General features: G+C 42.5%; 1 protein-coding gene across 4 annotated transcripts in view; it reads left to right on the top strand.

Annotated features, from left to right (window-relative positions):
* Positions 1 to 16,501, top strand: part of GSTCD (glutathione S-transferase C-terminal domain containing) — a 102,859-nt gene extending 86,358 nt beyond the window's left edge. For 3 of the 4 annotated variants that reach the window (XM_075608720.1, XM_075608728.1, XM_075608710.1), the window contains 5 exons: positions 520 to 648; positions 9,360 to 9,493; positions 10,120 to 10,150; positions 13,213 to 13,282; positions 14,953 to 16,501. In XM_075608720.1, the coding sequence (XP_075464835.1) occupies positions 520 to 648; positions 9,360 to 9,493; positions 10,120 to 10,150; positions 13,213 to 13,282; positions 14,953 to 15,110 (522 nt within the window). In that variant the 3' untranslated portion in view covers positions 15,111 to 16,501. The remainder of the gene's footprint in view (positions 1 to 519; positions 649 to 9,359; positions 9,494 to 10,119; positions 10,151 to 13,212; positions 13,283 to 14,952) is intronic. The other variant, XM_075608736.1, reaches the window with a different exon arrangement.
* The last annotated feature ends 1,869 nt before the right edge of the window (positions 16,502 to 18,370 follow it).

The raw sequence follows: 18,370 nt of genomic DNA, 5'->3' as shown, positions 1-18,370 counted from the left end.
GTGAAAAAGGAGAATTGGTGGCAAAAATGCTGCCACGTAGTTTGTTCTTATTTCTCAATATTTAATTATTATTATTTTATTTTTTCTTGTGAATATTCGCTGTTTTTTTTTTTTTTTTTAATTTATATTAATTCTCTAACTTAAAAGAAACAAAACAACATTGTCGGCGGTTATTTTAGAATCCCTTTGAGTTCGCAAATATTCGAAAATGTGTCATTTTCGTCGCAAACTCAAACTTTGGTGAAAAAAAGTGCCCATCTCTTCTGATATTGTACTTAATGGTGTTCAGCTCCGGAGACCCCCTGCTTCAAACCTATGTTTAAACAAAAAGCATGAATTGTTCCTTAAATTGTTCCTTTAATTCATATGTTTTCCATTGGAAAATGAAACAAATGTGCCTTCTGCAACATTCCACCTCAAGTAAATAGATATTTATGCATTTGTGAAATTGCGAAATTAAATCCAGTTATTTTTTTGCAGTGAAATGACACAAAAGCTCATCTTTTCTCATGAAAACAGGTCGTTTTGATAGAAAACAAAGAGGAATCTCTCTTACGTGCGAAGGACAGATGTCATGAACTTAGATTAAGCAATATTTGGTTCATTCAAGCAAATCTCGACTATTTTACAGGACCATTTAATATCGGGGTAAGTATGATATATATATATTTAAATTAATTGTTGTAATATTAGTCATAATAATGTTTGCCAAGATGATTGCATTTGAGCCCCCTTGCCATGTTTAAAGTATAGTTTGTGCAAGCTTTCCCTTTTGTCATATCAACGGCCTATCTGTTTCCACCCTTTCCCTTTCCACCCTTTCCTTTCTCCTGTTCACCTCTTCCCATCTTTCCTACTACAGGATTTCCAGCATACAGCATGATTCTGACAAAAGAGCAGTGCTGTTTAGTTTATTTTTGTGACTACCTCTGCTGTAGAAACCAAATACATTGCATTGAACTGTGCTGCCATGGTAGTATTGGTCTATGGGTTTCCACAAACTGGCTTGATTTTTTTTTCTTCTATTTGGTAAAAATGTAAAGCAATCATTTACACTCCTGCTTTGGTACCCGTGTTCATGCACTCACATAACATACTGTGCTTGCATACAATTTAATTGGATGTGCTGCAATTTACGTTGTTCCTGCAAACTAACAGCTTTAAAGACACAAATCTGCCTAGTCCAGTTTCTTATATTTTTTATATATAGATGGGAAGTAGGGGGGCCCTGCAGCCGAACTGCATTCATTCCAGCTCTGGGGGCTCCCGAGATACCTGCCGGGGAAGATGCCACCAGTACAGTTCCCTCCAGGGGAAACAAAATTGAAGGTTCGCATAGGGTGCAGAACAGCCTTGCACCGACCCTGTATCCATTGGACTGTCCCATTGACATGCGGCGTGCCGTGGTGGTTTTAAACTCCATGAAGTACCAGTGGCACCTTTTTAAGGAATTATCTCGGGGAGCAGCAGAGCTGAAATAAGCTCTAGAGACCCTCCGCTTCCCACCAGGGCATGTTCACGGGGCAAGGTACTAACATTATATGACTAAACTCATATAGGCTTCTGGGGGGAGTGCTGCTTCAAGCCTTTCTATATATTTTTTTTCAATCTTTTTCCTTTATTGGAGACATACAGGGAACATATACAGATACATTGCGTTCGTATGCACATAACATATAGAGTACAGTCATTGAATCCAATAAAGCATTTTCATTTTTTGTTGGGGAGGGAACGGACAGGGGCGGGGGGGGGGGGTTAATGTGGTTGACAAACAGAGGGGGAGGGAAAGGTCTGGGGGCGAGGGAGGGGTGTGGTGTGGCCGACTCCTTTTCAACCTTTTCTCTCAGGAGGGGCCAACTTGTTCGAGTGCTTATTTATGGGAGAGTTGGGCCTCTGCGGTCTAGCCATGGCCCCCAGGTGTTGTAGAACTGGGGGATTTTCTGTGTGAGCTTGGCTGTAAGTTTTTCCATGGTCATAACCGTGGTGATTCTTTTAGTGACCGTATTTTTTGAGGGTGCTTTTATCTGCTTCCAAGCAGCTGCGATAGAGCACCTTGCAGCAGTTAGGATGGCTGAGATAAGTTTAGTTAGGGGAGCCGGAAGGCCATCAACTTGTTTTCCCAACAAGAAGGTCAGAGGGTCCAGCGGAATTTCCAGCCCCGAGGTTTCACAGAGTAATTTCTGGATCCTAGACCAGAACCCCTGGATCTCTGGGCATGACCACCAAATGTGCCGGGGAAGATCTGGCTCAGTCTACTCGGGTTAGGTACCACTGGAATAGAATTTTGTAAATATTTTCTTTTGTGATCGTGCAAATTGAGGTCTTGGAAGCTGCCTCCCAGACGTCCTTCCAATCGTCCATATCTAGTTGTAGATTGAGGTCTGCGCACCATTTTTGCATATATGCGTGGTTTGGGTTCTCCGATGTTGACTCTAACCCCCTATAAATCTCTGAGATCAATCCCTTCTGGTAAGAACCATTAGTGCAGAGGGACTCAAATTTGGTCGGTTTGGGAAATTTGGCGGTTTGGGAGAGCGCTATAAGAAAGTGCCTAATTTGAAGGAATTTAAACGGGTTGAGATCTTGTACTTGGTATTTATCTTGGAGCTCTTGGAAGGACAAAATTTCCTCTTTCTTCAGCAAGTCTGCTACCCTTCTAATTTTAAGGTCTTGAAATTGTTGAAATTATTTCTGAGAACACCCAGGCGGGAAATCCGGGTTATCAAAGATGGGGGTAAATTGAGAGGGGGTGGTCGACAGGACGTACTTCCCTTTGTTTCTAAGCCAAATGCTCCACGTACAACTCATTGCTCCCAGATCGTATTTCCTAGACCCTTTCTCCTTATCGCTCCGAACCCAGAGAATCGCCGACAGGGGCAAAGGGGCCGCATAATGGGATTCTATCTCGAGCCAACATGATATGGCCGGGTTGTTATTCCAAGTCACTGCTTGGCGTAATTGGGCTGCCTGTTAGTATTTAATCACGTCAGGGACCCCCAATCCCCCACCCATCTTGGGTGATAACACCGACCTTGGGACTCTTGGTTTTCGGTTATTCCATATAAATTGGAATATCTGGGATTGGATATTTTTAAGCTCAGACATGGGAATGTCTTTAGGGAGTGTTTGGGAAAAAATATAAGAGTCTAGGGAGGATGTTCATTTTGGTTGAAATGATCCTACCAAACCAGGAGATTTGGAGTTTATTCCAGGATTCTAAGTCCTTTTTGATTTGGTTAAATAACGGGGGTAATTGGCCTGGTATAGAGAGTTGTAGTAATTTGTTATTTTAACTCCCAGATATTTTATATGGGAGGAGTTCCATCTATATTTATAGTTGGATTGGAGCATTTTCCAGGTCGGCTCTGAAAGGGAGAGATTTAGGACTTCAGATTTGTCCGTGTTAATTTTGTAATCTGAAATTCGGCCAAATTGGTCCAAGAGTTTTTGGAGGTTGGGAATGGTGGTGTGAGGGTCCAAATAATGTCGTCCGCGAATAGCGAAATTTTATGTACGGTCTTGGCAATCCTTAATGCCCTGTATTCTTGAGTCGTCTCTGATTTTGGCTGCTAGAGGCACGATAGAGATCGCGAATAGTAGGGGCGAAAGGGGACAGCCTTGTCTATTGTCATTTTTGGTCTGGATTGGGTCAGTTAGTCCCCCAGGGAGTTTTATATATGCTGTGGGGTTTTAAGAAGATATTTTCTGGACAGGTTCAACCAATCAGGTAAGGCAGGCCTTAGATATGACTATGGCTAATGAGACGATCTACACATGAACTCGTGAGTAATATACAGAAATATTCCCATCCCTAACAGTAAGTTGCTAAACAAGCATACTTGAAGTGTACATGTTTACAATCATGCCATTTCTAAATAATAAAGCAGATTTGCTACTTAAAATTTTAAAGAGTGAATAAACATAATTTGTGTTAGATTTTTTTAAAACTGGAATGATGTTTAACCATACATCACTGTGGAATTCTCATGTTGTGAGGCACGCCATGGGTAAACATGGTATTGGACGAACAGGTCTCATAAAGATGCTGGAGGAATACTGTCCTGTAATGTGTTTCATCTAGTGATGAAAACAAGCTGTCATGGTCTATACTCCCACAATAGCAAGTGTATAAGTAATGCAAGGGCAGTTCATTATCACTAGTTCAGATTTGACCTAAGACTAGTCCTCCTCCTTAATATGTCATAACACTGCCAGGAATCAAAGAGAGTCACTACAGATCATTGCAGTTATTCACAAAAACTAGTGTAGGAAAAGAAGACGTGTGTGTGTGTGTGTATATGTGTGTGTGTGTGTATATGTGTGTGTGTGTGTGTGTGTGTGTGTGTGTGTGTGTGTGTGTGTGTGTGTATGTATGTATGTATATATATATATATATATATATATATATATATATATACATATATATATATATATATATATACATATATACATATATACACACACACACACACATTTATATGTCCTCTTTTCCTACACTAGTTTTTGTGAATAACGTGTGTGTGTGTGTGTGTGTGTGTGTGTGTGTGTGTGTGTGTGTGTGTGTGTGTGTGTGTGTGTGTGTGTGTGTGTGTGTGTGTGTGTGTGTGTGTGTGTTTGTGTGTTATAACCAAAGGCGAAAAGATGCTACTTGCAAATAGAGGACAATCTATAGAAAACGTTGTTTGCATTAATAAATAATATTTACTGCCTGATCAGAACAAAAGCCATTGGACTATGGCATCGATTAATCTCATCTCATCTTCAATTTAAAACTAAGCAGCCAATGTGGACCTGACTTACTGCAATCTAAGTTCCTACGACTTGGTGCCCCAGCCATTGCCAAAACAATTGCTTCCCTTATCAACTCTATTCTGTCTGCAGGCCATATCCCTAAGACCTGGAAAACTGCCAGAGTTGACCCAATCTTCAAAAGTAATGACAAAAACACTGTCTCGAGCTACAGGCCAATTTCTCTTCTCCCAATACTATCCAAAGTCATGGAAAAATGTGTTCACTCCCAATTAAGTGATTACTATACCAAGACAAATTTCCCTAGCCAATTCCAATCTGGCTTTCGCCCCAAACACTCCACCGTAACTACCCTGCTAAAAGTTTGCAATGAAATCCAGTGTGGAATGGAACGGGGACAACTCACTGGTGCAGTATTCCTAGATTTTGCAAAGGCTTTTGATACTGTTTGATCATGTTATCTTGCTTAACAAACTCCAGTGCTCTGGAATAGGGAATCATGCTTTAAACTGGTTTCATTCCTACCTATCAGGTAGATCCCAATATGTGTCTGTCTCAGGCTTTAACTCCAACCCCTTGGATATCACCTGTGGTGTCCCACAAGGCTCTGTTCTGGGGCCCCTACTCTTCTAAGTGTTCATCAATGATCTTTCTACAGCTTGTAAGGGAGCTTCAATACACATGTATGCAGATGACACAATCTTGTATGCACACAGCTCTAGCCTCTCCGACCTTGAACATGTACTTCAATCTGACTTTTTGAAACTTTAAAATTGGATTTTCCAAAACAAACTGTTTTTAAACACTGACAAGACTGTAACAATGGTATTTGGGACCAAGGCTAAATTTGTAAAGCTTCTAATAACTGAGCTCCAGATCAGAGCCAAGCTAATACCACCCTAGCTCCTGTTACTAGTTTTAAATACTTGTGCATATGGTTTGACTCCCATTTAACATTTGGGATACACATTGATACACTGACATCCAAAACCTATGCCAAACTAGGTGTACTTTATAGGAACAAATCCTCCCTAAGTCTGCTGGTCAGAAAGTTTATCGCACAGCAGATGCTAATGCCAATTATCGACTATGGGGACATAGTATATGGCTCGGCGCCCCAAATCCACCTTAGCAATCTTGATACCCTCTACAATTCAATATGCTGTTTTGTTCTCCAATGCAACTACAACACACATCACTGTGAAATGCTCAAAGAACTAGATTGGTCATCACTTGAGTCTAGACACAAAGTTCATCTTTCCAGTCTTGCCTTCAAATACTTTCTGGGCAAGCTACCCATCTATCTGAACAAGCTCCTCACCCCTACCACATGCAGCACTTATCTGAGATCTGACTCCAAAGACTGTTCATGGTCCCAAGGTTCAGCAAAGTATGCGGCCGCTCCTCCTTCTCTTACCATGCACCCCAAAACTGGAACAATGTACCGGAAACTGGTCTGTAACAGTTACATACGCATAGAATATATATTATCTTTAACTGTGCATGCAATGTCTTGTTTGTAATGTATAACCCTGCTCACTTAATGTAACTATGTATTTGTAACCATGTATTTGTCATCATAACTCAATGCCCAGGACATACTTTAAAACAAGAGGTAGCTCTCAATGTTTTACTTCCTGGTAAAACATTTTATAAATAAATAAATTGCTAAACACATATTTACTTATTTATTCTCAGGTATTCATCCCCTATATGCCCATCCTCCTTCTGTCAATTTAAATCGCCACCAAAAAGAGCTTGCTGGGGTTTTGTGTGTTAAGTTAAATCGCCAGGTTGTCCCCTCATTGTTATTGTTTGTGATTTTAATGGACCCTCTTAGCATCTAAATTGCACCTAAATTGTCTACAAATACGCTTTGATAAAGCGCACAACTGCGCGAAACGCGTTAGAGGTATTTCACAATGCAAACAGGGAGCACCCTGACGCTGGACACATCTACCAGAAGGTCGTGAGTAACATATGAATACCCACTTACTCAAGGACTCTCTATTTTCTGCACACATTGGTCTAGCTCAGGGGTCATCAAACTCTTAGTCCAAAAGAGCCAAATATGAGTAGCACAACGATTCAGAATTTGTCAAGGAGCCATAAATATATCATCATCATCATCTTACACCCTTCCCCCCCCCCCCCATCACATCAGGCTGCCCCCCCATCATTATTCCCCCCCATCACATCAGGCTGGCCCGCATCATTATTCCCCCCATCACATCAGGCTGGGCCCCCCATCATTATTCCCCCCCATCACATCAGCCTGGCCCCCAATCATTATTCCCCCCCATCACATCAGGCTGGCCCTCCCCATCATTTTTCCCCCCATCACATCAGGCTGCCCCCCCCCCCCATCACATCAGGCTGCCCCCCCATCATTATTCCCCCCATCACATCAGGCTGGCCCCCAATCATTATTCCCCCCCATCACATCAGGCTGCCCCCCCGTCATTATTCCCCCCATCACATCAGGCTGGCCCCCAATCATTATTCCCCCCCATCACATCAGGCTGGACCCCCATCACATCAGGCTGGACCCCCATCACATCAGGCTGCCCCCCCCCATCATTATTCCCACCATCACATCAGGCTGACTGGCCCCCATCATCATCACCATCATCATCCCCCCCCCCCATCAACTCATCTCCACTGGCCCCCGATCATCATCTTACCCCCCTCCCCTCAGGCCACAAATGCTGTCCTTACCTTATTAGGCAGGATGCAGACTTCTGTCTCTGCCGGGGTGTGTGGGCTCCGCTCTCCTCTCCATTGGACCTGCCCGGCCACCGTCCAGTCTCCAAGCGCCATTGGCATGCTCATGGTCGCCGCCGCCCACGCGCTTGCTTCCGCATCATGCGCCGCCCACGCGCTTGCTTCCGCATCATGCGCCCCCCACGTGCTTGCTTCCGCATCATGCGCCCCCCACGCGCTTGCTTCCGCATCATGCGCCCCCCACGCGCTTGCTTCCGCATCATGCGCCCCCCACGCGCTTGCTTCCGCATCATGCGCCCCCCACGCGCTTGCTTCCGCATCATGCGCCCCCCACGCGCTTGCTTCCGCATCATGCGCCCCCCACGCGCTTGCTTCCGCATCATGCGCCCCCACGCGCTTGCTTCCGCATCATGCGCCCCCCACGCGCTTGCTTCCGCATCATGCGCCCCCCACGCGCTTGCTTCCGCATCATGCGCCGCCCACGCGCTTGCTTCCGCATCATGCGCCCCCCACGTGCTTGCTTCCGCATCATGCGCCCCCCACGCGCTTGCTTCCGCATCATGCGCCCCCCACGCGCTTGCTTCCGCATCATGCGCCCCCACGCGCTTGCTTCCGCATCATGCGCCCCCCACGCGCTTGCTTCCGCATCATGCGCCCCCACGCGCTTGCTTCCGCATCATGCGCCCCCCACGCGCTTGCTTCCGCATCATGCGCCCCCCACGCGCTTGCTTCCGCATCATGCGCCCCCCACGCGCTTGCTTCCGCATCATGCGCCCCCCACGCGCTTGCTTCCGCATCATGCGCCCCCCACGCGCTTGCTTCCGCATCATCCGCCTGCCACCGCAAATCCATAGGAGAGCCGCACGGACATGCCGCAAGAGCCGCAAGTGGCTCGCGGTTTGACGACCCCTGGTCTAGCTCTAGGAGAATCAACTGTTATAGTTAGAGGGGGTCTGCGGTCATCAAAATCGTGGGGCCACAGGCATCCCCTTTGTAGCTATTTCTCTGGAGCCAATATGACTTTTTCAATATAGATCATTATCTTTATGATTGTATCTACATGTCCGGACCCACCAGATGTTGCCACATATATGGCTAAATACATTAAAACATACTTGCATTCTCTGAGCACTGGTTTAGGAACGGTTGTGCCTGCTCTGTATATTATTTGGGCTGAATGAGTTGCTTAGTGGTAATATCACTGACTTTTGCTGGTGAACCGGATTTCAATCCCAGTGTCAGCTCTGACCTACAGTATGGCAGCTCACTTTGTCTGTCTATCTCTGTCTCTTTGTCTGTGACGTTAAAAAAAATTAGATCGTAAGCTCTACGGGACAGGGACTCATTGTGACAAACAAAAGTCTAGGAATGGTGCTGTGTACACAAAGTGCTGTACAAGAATGTTTTCACATGTTTTGTTCCGTATTGTTAACATTATATACTAGTGGTGTTATATTTTGACATGCCTTTGTAAACACTGCATAACTCTGAGCTTACAAGTCTTAGGCTAAGTCCCCGCTGGCGCTGAGCGCGCTAATGCTTGGATAGCGCTCCAAGCATGAGCGCCGGGTGTTCTGCTTGTACGCACGAGCGGGGCATTGCGGGTAGTTGATCGCGCGGGTAAGTATAGTTTTTTTGTTTACCTAAGCACCGATCGCGGCTGAGCGTGTGTGCATGCGCACGAGCGCCGCACGCACCGCGTGAGCGGGGACTTACATATATCTATATATGTAAGTCTCCTCCGCAAGCGCCGCCCGCTCAGCGCTAGCGGGGACTTGGCCTTAATGGTATGCAAATGATATAAATTAGAAGGGATTTGTGTTCTTCCCCTGGTGCTGTACACCTGTTTTTACATCACATTCTTCTGTGTGCACCTTTATGTGTAGGTGGCCCTGCACGCCTGTGGCGTGGCAACAGATATGGTGATTGAGCACTGCATCAAAACCAGAGCTGCGTTTGTGGTCTGCCCATGTTGCTATGGTTTCATTCAAAACACTTCCAAGGCCACATTTCCTCGAAGGTAAAAAAAAAAAAAAAATGACGTTAAGGTGATTGAGAAGTTTCTTATTTATACTCAAATTAGGGGTCAAATGTTTACCCATCTGTAAAACTACATAAGAGTCTTTGTTATCAGCCTTAAACACAAACCAGTTTGTGTTACAATAAATGTTGTGCGTATTCTCTCTGAAATTTGACTTGTTGCAGCAAGAAATAGCCAAAAAGAAACAGATGAATAAAGTACAAAATGTTACATTTCACACACACACACACACACACACACACACACACACACACACACACACACACACACACACACACACACACACACACACACACACACACACACACACACACACACACACACACACACACGCTTTACAGTATATATAAAGTATGCCGTTGGCTCCACAGCAAAAGTAGAAAGGGATTGGAAATAGACCGCAATGTCCAAAAATGCACCATCAGCTCACCAGGTAAAAAGACTTAAAAACGTTTATTTAAACTACATAAAAATGAAAAAAGGGACAAACAAAATACAAATACACACAACCTCCATTATGATTTGCCCATCATAATGACCAGTGCTAGAGGTAACATCTGATTTTTAGTCCAAGTTCAGCTGCTGATTGGCCTTTCTGATTTCAGTTGTCGGTTCCAGGAAGCTTTATCCTACAAGGTATGTTTCCTTTTGTCTCTAACATAGATTTTTGCACTTTCTTTTCTCTATGACTGTAAGCAATAAAATAGAACAACAAAACGTTATCAACGAGTTAATTGGACCATTTAAGTGCCACAATATAGATGTGTTGAAATGCTGTTTTTACCATTCATTTGTAACCAAACCGGATTGTAGCGCTTCACTTATTTAGCTAAAGGTCAGAGCAGCTTTGCTTCTCTTGGTTGTCCTCACTTCCTGGACTCCAATAACCCCATCAGCTTGTCAACGCTTGGAACATCCAGGTCAAGACATAGAGAACCATCACGTTTAAAAATATGTATTAATTATGGTACTATGAAATGTTCCTCTTCCTTAGAGTTGACAAGATTCTATCTTGGCTTTATTGGTGATGCATTTTATCGGTCAACCGACATTAACAGAGCGTTTTATCAACCTGTTTTATCCACGAGAGTGATGGATAAAGCCAGGTTGTAAGCAAAGCTTTGCCAGAGCCCAGAAGAACCAAATCTCCAGTGTGTGGGATAGATGCACATTCTCATTCCCAAATAGGTTGTATTGTATGTCTTTATTTATGTAGCGTCAAAAGTGTACTCAGCGCTTCACAAACAATACCGTACAGGGAATTATAATAATACAATAAGTGCAGCAAAATCAGGCAATAGGAAAGGAAATCCCTGCCCTGAAGAGCTTACAATCTAAATGGTATGATGGGAGACTTGCAGAGACAGCAGGTGAGGGAATAAGTGCTGTAGATGGCAGTGCTTGGTCACAATGGATGGTAGTATAGTGACTGAGTGTGGGTGAATAGCCATGAGTGCAGGCTATTGGGATGCTTTGTGGGGCGAAGGTTCTGCAATAATGTACTTGGAGTTTAGAAGGAGACTGGTTTTAGAAGTAACCAATATATTAGTACATTGTTCTAGTTTTCCTCCAAGACCATAAACCGTTAATTAAATTGACATCTGTTTGATATATATTTGTGTCACTTACCAACAGAATGTGGTTTATTTTTCTTTTGTAATGGGAACAATATGTGTAGTATTTCAAGTCGTCCGTTTTCAAATTGGACAGTCAAACCTCCATGTCACAAAATGCTTATTAATAAACATAGGTTCTCATTTATCAAAAAGAATAAAATGGTCACTTTCAACCCTCCCTAAACAGATTTCTTCTTGATCCTTTTAAGCCGTGTGGGAGGTTTCATTTGTCTGCAGGGTCAGTGACCTCATGGCTAATTAATTCTGATGCAAGGAACTCTTTAGTCTGCTTAAGCCTCCCAATTGTAGTCGCTGTAAGTCACCAGGTCATATTCTCACAGCTAATGCACAGTCATATGAAAGCCCTTAAACTTCTGTGCTTTGCTTCAGCATGAAAATCTCTAATATTTAACTTTTTGCACAGATGGTCTGGTTATTTAACTGTTAGTAGAGGCCTGTTAACCCCTTTGATACCAAGTAGACAAGCAACACATTATACTTTTGCAGGGTGTTGCCGACCTCTGGCAACAAAGGGGTTAAGTTAGTCATGGGGGGGGAGGGGTTATATTTTTACATTGGGACAGCAAGAACTATTGTGTCCCAGGAACATAGAGGTAACTCTGAACTTCAAAGGGCTACGCAAAGACAATTTGCAAATATTTGTTGAGTGTAAAAGTACCATTTTATAACTGCCGCCAAGCTTTCTTCATTTCAGTTTTACGACTGTTGAGGCAGACAAGTTTTTATTTGAAAAGTTTAGACTACTCGCATTTCTTCCTTTTTTTTAATACTCTGTCCCCAGCAGCCATTTGTAAATGTGGGGAGGGCAAGAGGTTTGCATGAGCTGAAAGGAAAGAATGCCTAATGTGACTGACTGTGGCACAGGTAGAGAGATCTATGGCACTTTTAATGGGCATATTTAGGGACTTTGCCAGGATAATTGGCGTAAGGCCAGCCTTCCGTGTGGTATCCAGACATTGTCTCCACAGCTTGCCATGTAGGTTTAGCCTTCATGTTCATTCATTATTTCAGCTAAATCCTGCTTTAATGGAGTTATACAGTTTGAATGTTTCTTTATTCCCCTTTTCAAAAACCAATCTTCAAAGCAGGCCCAGATCACAATTTTGTCAAATAAATCTCTGCTAGCCTTTAATTAAGCACATTTGCACACACACACAATGCAGGTTATTGGTGGTGAGAAAACCATCTTTATTTTTTTTTTATATTATTGGAAGAAAGTGCGGGAACATGTTTGTAGAAAATTCAACAAATAATATGCAGATATCACAAGTGGCTTCAGAATGAAAGGATTTTAATTCCACCAGTTTTCCACTGTAAGTATGTAGGCTTGATTAGAATAATCCCACAGATAGCCAACCTGTTTTTGTTTAGCCACGCCCACTAGCACTCCTTTTGACACTTATATATATATATTTATTATGTGGTTATGGTAGGGGTTTCTCAGAGCTTGTTGAGTATCTGTGTGTTTATTAACTATGTGCAGCTGGTCTCAGCTGCTTTTGGGAGGGTAGTGGCCTCTCCCCCCCAAGGTTTAAGCTCGCCCCTCCCCACTTTCCAAGTTGGTAGGTCAGTTTCATTTTGCCAAGTTACGACAGATCCAATGTGATCATTCTTCCTGTAATTATACAGGTTAATAAGAATTTTAACCCAGGGAGTGTTAGGATTTTGGGAACCGACTACGAAGGGGTTCACCAAAACAAAAAAAAAATTATTGGAGGATTTCAGGCAATGACATGCGTTCTTAGGTCCGTGTGGGGATTGGCACACTTAATAAAGCCCAAACTGCACCTTAGCGTGGGTGGTACTGCATAGTTGCCAATTGCAGCAGGAGCTTCCAAAGTCGCTCCCCACATTGCTTTGCATCCTCAGCAGCAAGGCAGTGTGGGGTGTGACTTGGGAAGCTCCCGCAGCGATTGATGGCTATAACACCCATGCGGTCAGCACACACTGAGGGGCAGTTTGGGGCCTTATTAAGCATGTGTCTCCCACAAGTTCAGGACACTACTGCCTAGTTTTTGTGTGTGTCAGCATTATGATTGCACTTTCCTTGTTTTGTTCTAGGAGCACATGGTTCTGTGTAGATTTGCTGATCAGACAGCTGTCCAGCTTCCACTGGAACGGAGGCAGATAGGTATGTGTTTCTGCAAAGCAGCTGTTGTGAAGATTACATACGTATATGCAGTGATATGCATGTTACTATAAAAGGAAAGATCAAGCAGAATTTGTTAGTGCTTGCTATAAATGTTCAGGAATTATCTGTTGCGTAATACAAGTGTACAATTTTTGCTGGCCTCGATTCCTTGGACGACCACACAGAGGCTACAAGTCAGGGATATTTAGGGAATCTGGACCAAGAAATGACATATCAATGGAAAACTAGCAACTTCAGTAAGTGAGATGCTGATGCTAAAATAAATGACTGGCTCCAAATAAGTGACACTCACTGAAAATTAGTTACCCTTGGCCAGCTCCTTACACATTGTTGAAAATGAGTTTTTCTTTAAGATACTGAACATCTTACAAGCGCATACGGTACAAAGGGGAAGCCAAATACTGTATATTCTTTGGCCAACACCTTTGCTTCCAGAGCACACTGGAGATACTGTACCTGCTCATCATTTTTAGTTGGGTTTGAGAAGGAGAAAGGGGTTTGGCATTTTATGAAAGGATTAAATGTGTAATGCGGATTTGATTGAGAAATAAAATAAAATAGAAGCAGTGAGCATAGGGTGTGTGGCGTGTTTCTGTGCGTTTTTCACAGACTCTTATTAAATATGCTATAAAGCGGTTTCCCTTCTAAGGGGTCTCTAGTAATTTGATCAGCCTTGCCTGAGATGGAAAGCTTCAAAGTATATTGCATAGTATCCATAAAGATTTGTGAGGGAGCTTCGAAATCATTAGCATTCTCAATTGTTTACCTTGAGTGCCTTTCTCAACAAATAATTTTCTGTTTTCGAGATTTTTTTTATAAAATGTATGTCTTTATATCCTTGTATACCACTGACGCCAATTAACCTATTGGTGGCAAGCCATACAAAAATAATATATTATCGCAAAAATATTAATGTTGCATTTTTTTCCACCACCAACTCAATTGTCATTCGCATGTCTATACACATGATATGATTTATATACATGGTGCAAGTCTAAATTATTCTAAAGGATTATACATGAATTCAGTTCCAGTGACTACTTCAGCCATTGGAGTATGTTGCACAGAAACTCGGTTAAAAGTTCTCTGTTCTTAAAAGGTCCAAAATAATAATCACAATGCAAAACCCAACTTGTTTGTTATGTATTGTCCAGGAAAATACGTGACGGGAATTATGTACAGATACATAAAATATTTAAATATAGCATTGAGATGTTATATATGTAGGTAGATACTGTAAGACTGGTATATCAACATTGTAAGCACATTTATAGGCAATATTTCCATTCATGTAGTTTTGTTTATGACAAAATGAAATAATGTGGCTCATAACCACACAGAAACTTGGCAAGATTTCATGTGCTTGCGGTAAAAATGGCAGGTTGTAAAAAATACTTAAAAATATTTTATCTTGAGATACAGATCAACTGTCAGTATAACACTGCTATAGCATTAAAAAAAATGTTAAACCAGTTTAACTCTTAGAGCAGGGAAAAGTGGTACTGACGTTTCTGAAGCAGTAACGTACTTGAATCCTTTGTCTCCTTTTGATACTCTTTTGTTTAAATCAAACTGATGATAATTTGTGTAATGAAACAAATGTAATGAAACAAAGATGTAAGTAAACATTTGAATGTGTTATCCTGCAGGAAAACGGTGCATGGGCTTGGTAGATCTGGATCGAGCATGGGCCGCTGAACAGTGTGGCTACAAGGCACAAGTTATCTCCATGGAACCAGAAAGCTGCTCGCCGAAGAATAACTTGATTGTGGGCTCTCCCATTTTAATCGAGACCATTCAATCCTGATTTAGCATGAAAGGATGCACAAGAAAAGACGCCTGGTTCATTCTCTGATATGCAAATGTGTGTTAACTACCAGTGTCTTACTGTAGATCAGTCTGGGAATGGCCTACAGTACTACTGGGGATCTGAGAAAATCCTCAGTGGGCCCACAAGGTTCAGACTGCCCAGATTTCCCAGAATGACCGTCAGACTCCAGAGATTGTAGATTGAACCGGGAAACATGCCAAATCTCAAATGCCAGTCTATCTGTGAGTGTAGCTGCAGGGAGTCATTTTGGTATGTGTGTGTATATGAATAAGTGCGTGCTTGAGTGTGTGCGTGCGTGTGTGTGTATATGCAAGAGTAAATGTTTGTCTGAGTCTGTGTGCAAGCCTGTCAAGGTCCCTAAAATGTCCCATTGTTACTCCAATCAAACACTGCTATGACCGCTAGACTCCCAAAATCTTGGGCAAAGTTGTGAGACTGGCCAAATCTATCTGTGTGCGGTTGAACGGGAGAGTCTGTCACTTCTATGTATCTGTGTATTATGTGTCTACCAGTGAGTTTGCGTTGCGGCGATCAGTGTATGTATGTAGGTATGCATGCATTTGCATTGATATATGTATATACAGTATACATGATTGGAGCCTGTGTATGTTTGTTTTATAACTTTTGTCCAGCTACAGTATATTGCCCGCTAGAATCTGTTTACCCCATGGGCCCCTGATATCTTATTTCAATACTTTAACACATTTCTTTAAATGGTCCTATTTTAATGTAACATTTTAACCCATTCAGTGTCTGCAACTCATTGATAGCCGCTCCAGGGACTCATGCAACAAACTCATTTGCTATTTATGAATGTGGTGTTTTTGTTTTTTTCTGGAATATGAAATATTGTATTTGTTTCTAAATATATAGAATGTTTGGGAATATAAAATAAATAAAAATTGATCATTTGTTTTCTTACGCCTCCATAGATATGGACAACTCCATGTTTACTACCCATGATATGTGGTACAGTGATTAGTATAACAAATACTGTACATAGAAAACAAAACCAGCATCTACTAATGAGAAAACTGTGTACTCTGGAAATTACAAATCAGACTTTTCCACTTTCCCGTATAAAATGCTTGTACTATCTAGCTAAAAATCAACTTTTTTCCCTCATCTTACAATGTAGTTTTTTGTTCTGTGATTACTTTTTTTTTAATTACATTTTAATCATTGGAAATGATTGTGGATCACACATACATCATTTGCCCTGATAGCTCAAGGCCTCCTTTTCAAGCATTATTTGTATAATTAATGAAAAAGTTGTAAAATGGAACCTTGATTATAAAGGTTGTTGCGAGAGAAAAACCATAATCTGTATTTGTCTCAATTTTAACCCAGGAATAAATAGACTGTTCAGATCGAGCTCGTTTTCTCTTACCTTATATGAACCTCTCTGATATACTTCTTTCACAATACAATATAATATAATCTTCAGGAACAGAATGACATAAGTGTTAATAACCTCAATCTTCAGTATACACCTTGAAGTACGTATGTTATTTTGGGCTCCATTTCTCGCCCTCACCTCAGGACACCTGCGCTCCATATCTCATAATACAGCCCAAAGCCAAAGATTATAACCACTTGAATACTGTAAGCTTTTTAAAATCTGCTGCATATAAATCAAGAGACATAATTATATGCATATGAGAACATCGTACACACCATTTGCTCTAGGCACACAAGGTTGAATATTAATAGCACGTCAAGTTAACAATCAACAAGAAAAAAATTGACTTGGGTATCACAACATTGGCGTGCAATTCAATTTTGTAATCATGGGTACGTCCGCTGACGTCACTCCGTCAGCGCACCAGGTCCTCACAGGAACGACGCGTGCAATGGTCGCTTGCACCATACAACTGTAGACCTCTGGGGACCCGCACCAACCGAGTTCTGAGTCTCTTCGGGTTCTAATGAGCCCTGTTCGTATGTTGAGATCTGCAGGTATTAGGGAAAATGTATAGGGCTATCTCCCTACCTGTCCGATCGAACTTATCCTTACTGTCAGTTCTTAGGATTACTAACTACCTTAGTTTTGCTCTATGCCCTCACACTTTGGGAGTTTACGTGCATTGAACTACATACTATGCCAATCCTGCTAATCTCCCACGAACCGGTCACATCAGTGACAGACTCTCTTCACCAGCTTCTGCGACAGAACTCCGTTGTATCTCTAAGGCCGAGTTCAGGGTGGTTGCTACGGACGTGACTGTCCGTGCGTGCTCCTGCAGCCCAGCGATCTGTGTTCGGGCTGCAGGAGTTGGGTCGCGGCGTTTGGGGTCGGGGGGCGGGGCAAACGTGTCATGGAGCTGGTTCGCTGAACCAGCTCACGTGACGCGACTGTTGCCCCAAATATAATTTTTGGTTGTAGCGTCAAAATGTAGCAGCGTCAACACTGCACTTTGCCACCGGTGGAGTTTTCAGTTTGAACACTCCCACCGAACAAACTGAAATTGCGATGGACGCACACGTCGCTTCGCAGCCACTCTGAGCTCGGCCTTAGAGGAACCGTTCTCTGATTGCCGAGACACCCTACACAGAGTGTGTGACCTCACGGCATTAGTCATCAGCGGGAGAGGATCATTAGCCAGTATAGCTGCCATTACCTTGTCAGCTTAGCTAACCTTGTACGTGCCCTGCCTGTACTGTCATCTGTGTTCCTCTGTATGTGTCCCCTACTTTTTAATTCACTCTATAGGACCATATTAAACTTGCTTTTATACACTGTTATACTGGTACTCACCATTTGTGTTTGGGACATTCTACCATATCACTACCTTTGTACCAATGCAATCTTGAACTGGTTAACCCTTTACCCTCCATTGGTTTACAGCCATACATATATCTGTTCATCATCAAGATCAATGAGTGCATGCTGTTTGGGGGCTTTCTTACCTTTGCCTATTCTCCATCTCTGGAGTGACACTCGGGCTCTGATATTTGTTTATTACTCATTCACCTGCGCTCCATACCTCATAATACAGCCCGAAGCCAGAGATTATAACCACTTGAATACTGTAAGCTTTTCAAATCTGTTGAATATAAATCAAGAGACATAATTATGTGCATATGAGAACATTGTACACACCACTTGCTCTAGGCACACAAGGTGGAATATTAATAGCACGTCAAGTTAACAATCAACAACAAAAAATGATTTCTGTACCATAATATTATTGTGCAATTCCATATTTTAACCACAGCTGCGTCACCTGACGGAT

This window comes from Ascaphus truei, chromosome 1 (genome assembly GCF_040206685.1).
Source record: "Ascaphus truei isolate aAscTru1 chromosome 1, aAscTru1.hap1, whole genome shotgun sequence".
NCBI classification, from domain to species: domain Eukaryota; kingdom Metazoa; phylum Chordata; class Amphibia; order Anura; family Ascaphidae; genus Ascaphus; species Ascaphus truei.
This window is presented reverse-complemented; position numbering and strand designations above follow the sequence as displayed.